The 11,844-nt window shown below is 62.7% G+C and overlaps 2 protein-coding genes across 2 annotated transcripts; both read left to right on the top strand.

Moving 5' to 3' along the window:
- The first annotated feature begins 1,600 nt into the window (after positions 1–1,600).
- Positions 1,601–4,228, top strand: LOC115914439 (protein ANTAGONIST OF LIKE HETEROCHROMATIN PROTEIN 1-like). The gene is made up of 2 exons (XM_030966970.1): positions 1,601–1,795; positions 2,907–4,228. Exons 1-2 carry the CDS (start codon positions 1,601–1,603, stop codon positions 4,023–4,025), a joined length of 1,314 nt encoding a protein of 437 aa, XP_030822830.1. The 3' UTR covers positions 4,026–4,228.
- Positions 4,229–5,122: 894 nt separating this feature from the next.
- Positions 5,123–8,792, top strand: DOHH (deoxyhypusine hydroxylase). Its single transcript, XM_030966651.1, has 5 exons — positions 5,123–5,169; positions 5,476–5,804; positions 6,197–6,273; positions 6,428–6,665; positions 7,704–8,792. Exons 2-5 carry the CDS (start codon positions 5,531–5,533, stop codon positions 8,018–8,020), a joined length of 906 nt encoding a protein of 301 aa, XP_030822511.1. The 5' UTR covers positions 5,123–5,169; positions 5,476–5,530; the 3' UTR covers positions 8,021–8,792.
- Positions 8,793–11,844: the final 3,052 nt, after the last annotated feature.

The following is an 11,844-nucleotide window of genomic DNA, read 5'->3' as shown; positions in this document are numbered from 1 at the left end:
CTCCAGCCCTTGCTGGGCTCCTGTCCCTGTCCCAGAGCAGAGCTCAGCCCCTGCCCCTGTGCCTGCCCTGGGGAGGAGCTGCAGCCCCCGAGGAGCCTCCCCTCAGTCTCCTGGGCTGCAGCTGAACCAGCCAAGTGCCCTCAGCTGCTCCTCAGGGCCTTCCCCAGCTCCTGTCCCTCCTCTGGGCACTCTCCAACATCCTTATGGGTAACAGATCCTTTGGATCCTGATCTTGTGGTGCCCCAAGTGCCTCCAGAACTGAAGATGATTCGCTCTAGCAGACTCTGAGCTTGCGCTGTGAGGAACACAGAAACTTCCCTGCAGCACCTCCACATTGTCCATTGCCTCAGGAGACCTGTGGGATCTGCCCTGCCATGGCAGTCCAGAAACCCAACAGACTTTGGGAGAGTAGGCACCACTTTTGGAGTACCATCTAGGCCCTGGCATTACTCCCAGGTGTACAGAAAAATTCAAGATACCAGAGATTTATGTCCAAAAAGGAGACAGAGGAGTCCTGTAACTTTATTCATGAACAAAGGGAGAGGCCATGGGGCATTTCCCATGGGCCTCTCAAATCGTTGGGAGATGCAGCCTCCTTTTTATCCTAATTTTCATGGCCACATCAGCCTCTCCCTTTCTCCACTGGCTGAGGTGGAGAAACTTCAAACTTCCTGAATTGCCTACTGTATGTCCCCCGCTAATATGCATCCCCCCCTTGTTTAACATATGATATTCATAGTTCTATTGTCTTTGTTCTTCTTCTCCAAGTTCAGGGATTTAGCAGGACCTTGGCTGAGCAGCAGTCCTTGTGAATTAGTAACACTTTCTGAAACTGATGGTTTCTCCAGTTACTTCCTTATCTACAAGTCCCTGGCCCTATCTACAAGCAGATTCACACAGTCTGTTTGTAAAGACACATTCATCTTGCTCCTTTCACCGGGCACCAGCAGGGCACTGGCACTGCCTGTCTGTGGTTGGGCCTTTTGTCATTCTGGTGCCAGTCCTTGCCCAAGCTGAACCCCGTGAGCTTTGTCCTGTCTTTTCCAGCCTCTTCTAGCCCTCCTGCAAATCCAAGGCAGATTTAGGACTTTGTTATTGCGGCTTTCCTTGTTTCTGTAGTGCCAGTCCGTGCTGCAGCTGAGCCCAGTGACCCTTTTCCAGCCCAGCCTGGAGGCGGGAAGGGAATGGGGTGGGATGGGGATGGTGATGAGGGTGGGGATAATGGGATGGTGTGGTTTGGTGAGAGTTGGTGATAGTGGTGGGGATGGAGATGGCAGAGCTGTGCAGAACGGTGGGGAGAGGCAGGGATGAGGATGGGGATGGTGGTGCTGTGGGGATGGGGATGCTGTGGGATGGGGATGCTGGTGCTGTGGGGATGGGGATGCTGTGGGATGGGGATATGGATGGGGATGGGCAGGACGGCGCGGTGTGGATGGGGATGTCCGCATGGTGAGCTGCAGGCAGGGATGGCGATATCTGTACGCTGCCGGGCAGAGCCGTGCCTCGCGGAGCGGAGCGGCACCACTCCGTCCCGCCCCCCGGTGCCACCGTGACCCCGCCGCCGATCACTTCCAGGGCGGCCCCGGCTCCCGATTTGAAAATGCGGGAGCGGCTGCTGGTGCTCCTGTGCGCGCTGGCGCGGCGGCGGCGGCGGCGCGCCGGGGCCATGGCCGGGAACGGCACCGGGAGCGGCGGCGGCAGCGGGAGCGGCGGCGGCGCCGGGGGCTGGGACGGGCCGCAGCGGCGCGCCTGGCTCCGGCACTACTACAGCCAGCGGCAGAAGCGGCTCATGACGGTGACCGGGGCGGGGCCGCCGGGACGTGGGGACAACCGCAGGCGGGGACGGGGTCACGGGGGACGGAGGGTGCGGGGGGTACGTGGGGATCGCGGGGACACAAAGGGTGCGGGATACGGGAGACGAGAGGAGGTCACGGCGACTTGGAGGATGGGGGGATGCGGGACAGATCCCGGGGACACAGGATGGGGACGTAAGGCACGGAACACATGGACATGGGGGATTTGGGGCGCGGGGTACACGGGGGCACAAAACATTGATTGGGAGCAGGATGCAAAGGACAGTGGTGGCAAGGATGGGGAGCATGGGGAAGTCACAAGGGGGACATAGAGGGTGGGGGACATGTGAGACCCAAAACACGGGATGTGGGCCTGGAAGGACACATGGACACAGAGATCACAAAGGATGAGGAACATGGGGGTTCTGTGGGACACAAAGACAGGGACACAAAGGATGGGACTTGAAAGATATGGGATGTGGTCCTGGACACAAAGGATGGTGGATGCTGCAGACATGGGGGTGACATCAAAGGTGGGGGATGCAGTGGGGGATACAAGGGATCTCTGGCTGCAAGGACAAGCTCGGGGGGAACATGAGGAACCTGCTGGCCTGGGCAGCAGCTGAAGAAGGTGACTAAAGCCTCTTTTTAGTTTAAAGTTGCATTGTAGAATTTAATAGAAAAACAATTCATGTGGAGAGGCCAGGAGCTTTCCCTTTCAAATAATGATTCCCACCTTTGAGGGATGCTCTTTCCCCCTTCCAAATCAGGACTTAGCCCATAGTTCCCTCGGTGGCTAGAAATCCAGCAATGCTCATTAAAATACAAACCCCCTGAGGGAATGGCCACCCCAAAAAAGGGCTTTTCCAGAAAGCTCCATCTGCAACACCTGAGCATCTTGTCTGGAGTCACACCTACTGCCTGGTGGGTTTGCATTGAGGTTTCCCAGGAACAGGAAGATTTGACTGGTGCTAGACCCATTGGGACCACTGGCACTGGCCATCCTCCTGCCTTGAGCAAGTCTCTTGAGCTGGGTGGTCTTCAGAAGGGGGTCCCACTGAGGTGCAGGGAAATGCTGTCTCACACCGCTGTTGTCTCCCTCCTGCACTGCAGCTCCTCATTGCTCACCGGAGGAGAACCAGCTGCTGCTTCTACCCCCGCGCCTGGCCCAGCCTCAGGAGCACAGACTGGTGGGAGCAGGTGGTCCTGAAGGAGTTTGGGCCCCAGGACTGGCTGGAGAAGTTTCGGATGTCCAAGGAGACTTTTTTCTACATCTGCAACCAGCTGCGGCCTGGGCTGGCTCCGCACAGCGCGCACTTCCACCCCACCCTGCCACTGGAGAAGAGGGTGGCCGTGGCCCTGTGGCACTTGGCCACCAACGTGGAGTACCAGACTCTGAGCCCGCTCTTTGGCGTGGGGCCCTCCACGGTGCAGAGCTGTGTCCGGGAGGTGAGCTATGCCGTGGTCTTGCTGCTGAAGCCGCTTTACCTCCGGCTGCCCGACGAGAAGGAGCTGGAGAACATGGCGCGCATCTTCTGCACGCGCTGGGGCTTCCCGCACTGCATTGGGGCCCTGGACAGCCTGCACATCCCCATCCACCCGCCCCTGCGCCTCACCGCCGACTACTGCAACGGCCAGGGCTGGCACTCCATCCTCACGCAGGCCACCGTGGACGGGCTGGGCCAGTTCTGGGACGTCTCCACCGCCTTCCCAGGCAGCATGGAGAACAGCGCGGTCCTGGAGAGCTCCAGCCTGTGGGTGCTGGCCAAGGAGGGCCGGCTGTGCCCCAACCCTCCCAAGCATTTCATGGGGAAGGCACAGAAGTACGTGCTGCTGGGCGATGCCACGTACCCCCTGCAAGACTGGATCCTCAAGCCCTACCAGGAGGACGAGAACCTGACCCAGCGCCAGCTGCAGTTCAATTACCGCCTGAAGCGGGCCCACAGCGTGATCGAGAACGCCTTCCTGCGCCTCAAGGCACGCTGGCAGATCCTCCTCAAGTGCGACGATTGCAGCCTGGAGCTGCTGCCCACCCTCGTCCTCGCCTGCTGCATCCTGCACAACGTCTGCGAGGCCCACGACAACCCCTTCAATGAGGAGTGGCTGGAGGGCACCGAGCCCACCGAGCTGCCCAAGCCCTGCCAGCCCGCGCCGGCCGCCATGGAGGACAACCGGGCCGAGCAAGTGCGTGAGCTGATGTGCCAGTACTTCGAGAGCTGCGGGGAGGGCTGATGGGCCCGGGGAGCAGCTGCCCTGCACATCCTGCTTGCAGATTCACCATGGACTCTGGCAAACTGGCCCAGTGCTTCCAGCTGTACCAGGCGGGCCCAGGGCGGGGAGGGGCGGCTGTGTCACGCTCGTGCTGGGTTCGCTGTGCAGGTTTCAGGCAGTGGAATGTATTTTGTGCCCATTCTCTCTCCCAGGATCTAAACTGTTTGGTGGTGTGTTGTGTGCTGCGGGAGTACAGTGGGGATTAGGGCTGGGAGGGGGTGGCTGCTGGGGTCTCTCTTTCCGCTGTCTCAAAGGCTCTCCATTGAACCAAAATCAGCAGGAGCCTTGAAATAAGGCAAAACTCCTTTGGAGGTTTGAAACTTGCTGCGTAAACACACATAGGAAGGAGAGGGAAGGAAGAGGCAGAGCAGTGGCCTGCAAGAGCTGACACCAGCCTGGAATTATACTGCGTCCACAAACTCAGGGATGTGCTGCCCTGAGGGCTTGTCCAGCCTAGCACCCCCCAGCCCCTCTCCAGAGGGGTTTTGCTCAGCCTGGCACACCTGGACTCTCTCCAGACAGGTTTGCCCAGCCTGGAACACCCTGACCCCTCTCTGGAGAGGTTTGCCCAGCCTGGCACCCCTGGTTCTTCTCCGGTGGGATTTTGCCCAGCCTGGCATGCCTGACCCCTCTCCTGAGCGATTTTGTCCTGTCTTGTGTCCCAGGTCCCTCTAAGGGTGGGGTTTGCCTAGCCTGGCACTGCCTGAACCCTCTCCAGTGGGATTTCTCCCAGCCTGGAACACCCCCAGGCCCTCTCAGGGTGGCCCGTGCCCAGCCTGGCACCCCCAGCCCCTCTCCGAGAGGAATTCTGCCCTCCTTGGAACACCGTAGCCCCTCTCAGGGTGGGCTCTGCCCAGCCTGGCACCCTCTGCCCCTTTCCGGAGGGTCTGTGCCTCAGTTCCGCGGCCCCGCCCGGCTCTGCGCTCCGTGAGCGGGCCCGGCCATGGCGGCAGCGCCCCTGCCCCACCGCAGCGCCCCCTGGCGGCCGCAGCGCCCTCAGGCGGAGGGGCAGCTGCGCCCCCTCGCGGGCGGCCCCGCCCCTGCGTGTTGCGCAGGCGCGGCCGCCGGACGGTCACGTGGCGGAGCAGCAAGATGGCGGCGCGCGGTGAGTGCGGCGCCGGTACCGCCGGGCCCTCCCCGAACCCCCCGGGATCCCCCGGCCCGGCGGCTCCTCTCGGGCCCCGCTTCCGCTGGCTCGGCGGCTCCGTCTGACGTGGTCGCGGCAGGCGGTCTATGTCCGCCCCGGGTATCCGGTGAAAGCGAGTGTGCGAGGACACGCGCTCTGGGGTCCGGCCCCGGGGTCCGGTTGTCCGGCACAGGCCGGGCCGCGGCCCTTCCCGCCCGCTCTGCTCCCGGCCACGGGACCCGCTGGCGGCTGAGGGCGCACCTTGACTCCCTTCCCCGGACGCAGGAGTGTGACCGAGGAGCCCCCCGGAGCCCCGAGCGTGCCCGGAGCCGCCCGCGCCATGGTGACGGAGCAGGAGGTGGAGGCCATCGGCCGCACGCTGGTGGACGCGGCGCAGCCGCTGCCCGCCCGGTTCCGGGCCCTCTTCACCCTGCGGAACCTGGGCGGCCGCGCGGCCGTGGAATGGATCAGCCGCGCCTTTGGGGACGGCTCGGAGCTGCTGAAGCACGAGCTGGCCTATTGCCTGGGCCAGATGCAGGACGAGGCGGCCATCCCGGTGCTCATCCGCGTGCTGGAGGACACGGCCCAGGAGCCCATGGTCAGGCACGAGGCAGGTACGGCAGCAGCTCCTGCGGCTCTGGGGGCAGGGGAGGGGGCTCGCTGGCAACTGGGGCTTGGGGTGCTTCCCCCAGTGTACAGGGCAGCTCATGGGCACCTGATCCAGCTTGGGTGTCAAACCCTGAGTCACGTAACACCTCACCACCTTCCCTGACCACACCTGACCGGACAGGTTGCCCAGGCTCTGCTGTTCCTGCTGGCCAGGCTTCTCCCGTTGTGTTTGTCCTGTTTGGAATTGGTCAGTCCGGCCTGTGCCCACGTTTGCCCCATTTGGGATCGGTCAGTTCGGCCTGTGTCTGTGCTTTAGAGCAAGGCAAGGCATTGCCAGAGGACACAGCAGGGTTCTTCTCACACAGACACCCTGATTACATCCTGATCCATCCTTCAGGTGAAGCCCTGGGTGCTATCGGGAACCCTGAGGTACTGGATGTCCTGAAACGCTATTCCCAGGATCCCGTGGTCGAGGTGAGCTTCCCGAGGGGCCATTTCCTCCGGGATCAGCACTGCTGGTCTCGGCCAGCTGGATGGGGACATCGCAGTGACATCTGCTGTGTGCTGGGCTTCTCCTGGCGCTGTCCAGTGCTGTTGTGCAGCCGGGGCCATGTCCCTGTCCCCACAGGTGGCAGAGACGTGTCAGCTGGCCGTGAGGAGGCTGGAGTGGCTGCAGAACAACAAGGAGCAGCCGGGCCGCAGCCCGTACCTCTCTGTAGATCCTGCTCCCCCCGCGGAGGAGACGGATGTTGCCAAGCTCCGGGAGATCCTCCTGGATGAGTCCCAGGAGCTGTTTGAGCGCTACCGGGCCATGTTTGCTCTACGGAACGTGGGGGGCCAGGCTGCTGTGCTGGCACTGGCAGAAGGTGAGGGCCTGTTCTTGCTGTGGGTCTGTCCAGGCTAATCTGGGATGAGCCCTTCCCAAATCCAGGACTGCCAGAGCTGCAGAGCTGCTCTCACGTGTTTGTGTCTAGGGCTGCTGTTCCCTGCTACATTACAGAGTGCTGGGTGCTCTCTGGTGTTCCAGAGTCCCCTTGCCACCCTCCAGACCCTCTTCCCTGAGGGAGGGAGGGCACTGGCTGTGATGGGGGTCTGGGACCAGCTGGTCTGGGGTTTTTGGGGTCATGCTCTCCTGGCCCAGAATGTCAGGCGCTGCTGGTGTTCGGGAATAGTTCTGGAGAGGGGAATGTCCCTGAGTGGGAAAGGGGCAGACCACAGCCCAGGAACTGTTTGGACCCAGCCCCAGGGAAGTGGGTCAGGCTCTCCAGCCATCTGGGCCTGTTGAGGTCCATAAGATGGGATCTGTCAGCTCCTGCTCCAGCTGCTTGGTCCCGGAGAGCTGGAGTTCCTGGCCATGCTGCCATCCCCTGGAACATCACGTGGTGGGGCAGAAAGTGGGCAGGTGGGGGGCAGCAGCTCTGCTGTGGGGTGGGTGCTGCCATCAGAGGAAGCACTGGGACAAGGCTGGGATCAGGGAGCAGGGCTGGGAACAGGGAGCAGGGCTGGGATCAGGGAGCAGGGCTGGGATCAGGGAGCAGGCTGGGATCAGGGAGCAGGCTGGGATCAGGGAGCAGGGTGGGATCAGGGAGCAGGGTGGGATCAGGGAGCAGGGTGGGATCAGGGAGCAGGCTGGGATCAGGGAGCAGGCTGGGATCAGGGAGCAGGGTGGGATCAAGGAGCAGGGCTGGGATCAGGGAGCAGGGTGGGATCAGGGAGCAGGGTGGGATCAGGGAGCAGGGTGGGATCAAGGAGCAGGGTGGGATCAGGGAGCAGGGTGGGACACCCCTTCCTGTACATGGGGTGGCGCGGTGACCCTTGGCATCCCCAGCTTTCAGGTGGGGGCTCCATCCAGGCATCCTGGCATGTTTTGGGGCGTCCCAGCTCAGTGTCCCCCCCTCCCGCAGGGCTGCGCTGTGGCAGCGCGCTGTTCCGCCACGAGATCGGCTACGTGCTGGGGCAGCTGCAGGACGAGGCGTGCGTCCCCCAGCTGACAGCAGCACTGTGCAGCCGCGCCGAGAGCCCCATGGTGCGGCACGAGTGCGCCGAGGCGCTGGGCTCCATCGCCCGGCCCTGCTGCCTGCGCGCCCTGCGCGCCGTCGCCGGCGACGAGGAGCGCGTGGTGCGCGAGAGCTGCCAGGTGGCCCTGGACATGTACGAGTACGAGAACGGCGCCCAGTTCCAGTACGCCGACGGGCTCTGCAAGCTGCAGGCCTCCTCCTGAGCCCGGGCTGGGGGCAGCGAGCTGGGTGTGCTGCCTGCCACCCCCTCCTGCTGCCGCCGGCGGATCCGTGCCTTGCAGAGCTGCAGGAGGGACTGTGTTTGCTCTCTGGCACAATTACAACCACCTTTTCCCTCCAAATCCGGGCTGAGCTGCTACTTGCCTCCCCACCGCTCCTCGCCAGCCTCTTGTTTCCTGGATCTGCCCCTTTTCCCTGCCAGGATCGGCGCTGCCTGCCTGCAGCGTGGCTTGGGGCTTGGACCAGGTGGGCTCTGCTTGGCACGTCAGAGCCTGCTGCGGCTCTGCAGGGCCTGGGCCTGCCCTGGGTTGGTGCTGCCCCGTCGGCAGCTCCATTCTCTGCAGCTGAGCTTTGCTGGGGGCTAAGATGGGCTTTGGGCACCCGCTCTTGTGGGCTGTGGTGTTGGGATGCTTCGAAATTGCTCTCAGTGGTGGTGCCGAGCCGGGGCCCTCCTCGCCCCGCTGTGGGTTTGGCTTCTCCTGTTGGGACAAGCTGGAGCTGAGCCTGTGGCAGCCTCTGCCCCAGGATGGGGGTTGTTTCATGGCAAAGTTGGGAAGATATGGCTGGGTTTTTTTCTGCAGGGAAGGGCGCTGCCATTAGGGTGGGCAGGGTGAGGCAGAGCCTGCCTGGGCTTTCCCCTGTGTTTAACCAGGGCCAGGAGAGCTGAGGCTGCTGCTGGCACCCAAATCCCTCAGTCAGCCCAGCCTGGGCACTGGGGTTTGGGGCTTGGCAAGGAATAAAGCACTGGCACAGGAAGCTGGAGTGAGTCGAGCTGTGATTTACCTGTGCCCAGGTGTGCAGTGCACCCACTGCCATGGGGTCAAGCCCTGGGCAGGAGGCTGGGGACTGCCAAAGTGAAGTCATAGAACCATTGAGATGGGAAAGGACCTTTAAAATTGAGTCTGGCCCCATTGGGAGGAGCAGGGAGTGGGGTCCCTGATGGCATGAGGTGAAACCCCCAGCCCTGGGGAGGAGGATGATCTGTCTGAGGTGCCCTGGTAGGTCCCACTGCCCTGCAGGGCCTGGCATCCTGCTGGGCATACCTTTTCCCCTTGTCCAAGGGCTCCCTGTGAGTCACTCCCAGGCTCAATCCTCTTAGTCCCTGAAGCCAGCTCAGCATCCCCAGGGCTCTGGTGCTCAGGCCACAGCCAAGGGGCAGCCCTGGCCATGGCCCAGTCTGACCCAGTTCAGGACCCCATGGGAAGGGCTCTTAGTCAAGATGTGACCAGTTTTGGTCACCTGTACACACCAAGAGTCAGTGACATGTACCTGAGTGCTGTGGGTAGGGTCACCTGTGTGCGATGTGGAGGGTGAGGGGCTCCAGACTGCACTTCCCCCGCACTAGGGACAAACATCTGATGTTTTCACACTGGAGTCAGCAGCTGTTATGGGTTGCTTGTCCCCCTTCCCTCACGCTCCGTAGCCCCTGGGTGATGGGCAGGACCCAGCTGGCACTTTGGGCTCTGGGCTGTTCCTGTGTGGTGTCCATGCCCAGCACAGTGAGATGGGTGACTTCCCCAAGGCCACGTTATCATTTCCACTGTTCCCTTCTTGGCACGTGGGCTCCAGCACCGTGGAGTTTGCCAGGCTGTTTGTCCCCACTTATCACCTTGGCTGCCCCCACCTTTGCTCCCCAGTTTTGCCACGGGTGACTCACTCAGACCTTGCAGGGTTGTTTCCCAATCATTCTGTGCCAACACTTGTCTCTGCTCCCCCAACACCTTGTAAGACAAAATTGGAACAAAATGCATTTCTGAGGTTGGGATCTGGGCAGGGGTGACCTGGTGCAGCAGAGCTGGGAGGTGCTGGACTGGAGCAGGACTCAGCCTCGAGCCTTGACTTGGCACTGAACTCCACCAGAACCTTCAGCCTGTGCTGGAAGGGTTTGGGATTTCTTCAAAGCTGCTGCTGGTCTGGGCTAAAATCTGCACCCTCTTGGTGTGGAGGGAATTGCTTTTGAGGGAAACATGGACTCAGCCCCCCTCTGCTGTGCCCTGGGGAGGTGACACTGGGTGCTGGGGTGACACGTGGCAGCCATCTGGGAAGGTGGCAGCCTCTTGCCATGGGCTGCTCCTCTGTACAGCAGGGGGGGGCCCGTGGGAGCCCCCGTGGCTGAGGCTGCATCCCCAATCCCCTCTGCCCATGGGCTCCAAGGGTGTGGTGTCCTCTGGGATCTCAGCCATCTGCTCCAGGGATCCGGGCCTGCTGAGGGATTTAACCCAGCCCAGGGGAGGGAGGAAAGACCTCGGGCATCCCTCCCCATTCCTGCCTTGGGGAATTCTCCAGCTGCAGGGGACTCCCCACTCCCGGGGGGGCAGGGGTACCAGTGGTGCTCCCAGAGGGGCAGGATCTGGGGACCCTGACCCACATCAGAGCCCACTGGTCACCTCCCATGCTGAGGCAGCCAGGCTGTGCCTGGATTAGCAGGTGCTAAGCTCCTTCTCAGCAACACAGCTCTGTCGCCGGGTGAGTGGCACTGCCAGCAGCTATAGGGACACCACTGTCCCCGTGAGCTGCCGGCACCGAGGAGCCTTGTGGACCCCTGCTGATGCCACTTCCCCCCCTGCAGTCCTCTGCGTGGCAGAGGCTTCAGTGGCTCGGGGTGGGGCTGCAGGGATAGCTGGCCATGGCCCTGGCAGGGGGTGTCCCCCTCCCTGGCACCGGGGGGGCACAGGGGCCACGGCACTTGCTGCAGTCCCCCCCTGAGGAGGATGGGGTGCTGTATGTGGACTACAGGCCCCCTGCCCTGGACAGCATCCACCTGCCCCGCTATGTGCTGTACCTGATGATGGCAGCAACGCTGGTGCTGGTGGTGGCCTATGCCATCGTGGGGCACCTCATCAAGGACCTGGTGCACGACTTCGCTGGTGAGTGCTCCCTGCAGCGGGGCCGGGCTTCGGGGTGGGCGGGGGCCAGGGGGATCCCCCCGCCTGAGGCTGTGCTGCGGCAGGGCTGGGGCTGCTGACAGCTCCCTCCGTGCCCCTGCAGACTGGGCATTTGGGCCCAAGCCGGAGGAGAAGGCAGAGATGGTTGAAGGCCCCGTGCTGGAGGCAGAGTGGCTGGAGGAGGATGAGGTGCTGGTGGAGCAGAAGGTGGAGGATGAAGGCAGTGGAATCCTGCCCGGCACAGACATCCCGCTGCAGCTGCTCGCTCCGCGCAGCTCTGTCTCCTTTGCTGACCCCCCCAAGAAGAGATTCTTCTAGGCTCAGGGGACACCCCTGCCACCAGCAGGACCCTGCAGCCCTGCCTGACCATTGGTCACGGCGTGGCCCTGGCCGTAGGCACTGCCCAGCCCTGGCACACAGCCTCCCCCTCCCTGCCAGCCCTGGCGCTGCTCTCGGGCTCCTCTTGGGCTGTCACACCAATAAAGCCACTTGTCCCAGCCCTGCTCACCCCTTGGCCCAGCACAGCACGGGGGTGGCATGGCTGGGGCATCCCAACCTTTGCCTGGGGTAACAGAACCCCTTGGCACAGCCATGCCACCCCCAGCCATGGGCACACGGGTGAATAAAGGGGGTGCTTGGGGGTGCAAACCCACGGTGTGGGGGCACAGACAGTGGTGGCAGGGGGCATGGGCACAGGTGCACACAGAAACGTGGATACCCCTCTGGATGGGCCAAGCCAGTGGGGGCACATGGGTAGGGACAGACAGATGGACAGCTGGATGCTGAGGCTGGCTGTGCCCCCACCTCAGTGCCTTGGCACTGCCAGAGGTGGCCCCAACCCAGTCTTGGGGGACAAAGCACCCCGAAGCCTCACTTGGGTTCTGGGAGAGGGCACTGGGCATGGGGCTGTTTTATGGACCTGC

The sequence above is a fragment of the Camarhynchus parvulus genome, chromosome 28, assembly GCF_901933205.1.
Source record: "Camarhynchus parvulus chromosome 28, STF_HiC, whole genome shotgun sequence".
NCBI lineage: Eukaryota > Metazoa > Chordata > Aves > Passeriformes > Thraupidae > Camarhynchus > Camarhynchus parvulus.
This window is presented reverse-complemented; position numbering and strand designations above follow the sequence as displayed.

Bases quoted from the DNA above. Each gene is read 5' to 3' on its own strand.
- LOC115914439 (XM_030966970.1), top strand. From the start codon at position 1,601: ATGCGGGAGCGGCTGCTGGTGCTCCTGTGCGCGCTGGCGCGGCGGCGG. The intron at 1,796-2,906 runs GTGACCGGGGCG...CCTGCACTGCAG, and splicing joins GGCAGAAGCGGCTCATGACG to CTCCTCATTGCTCACCGGAG.
- DOHH (XM_030966651.1), top strand. From the start codon at position 5,531: ATGGTGACGGAGCAGGAGGTGGAGGCCATCGGCCGCACGCTGGTGGAC. The intron at 5,805-6,196 runs GTACGGCAGCAG...TCCATCCTTCAG, and splicing joins CATGGTCAGGCACGAGGCAG to GTGAAGCCCTGGGTGCTATC. The intron at 6,666-7,703 runs GTGAGGGCCTGT...CCCCTCCCGCAG, and splicing joins TGTGCTGGCACTGGCAGAAG to GGCTGCGCTGTGGCAGCGCG.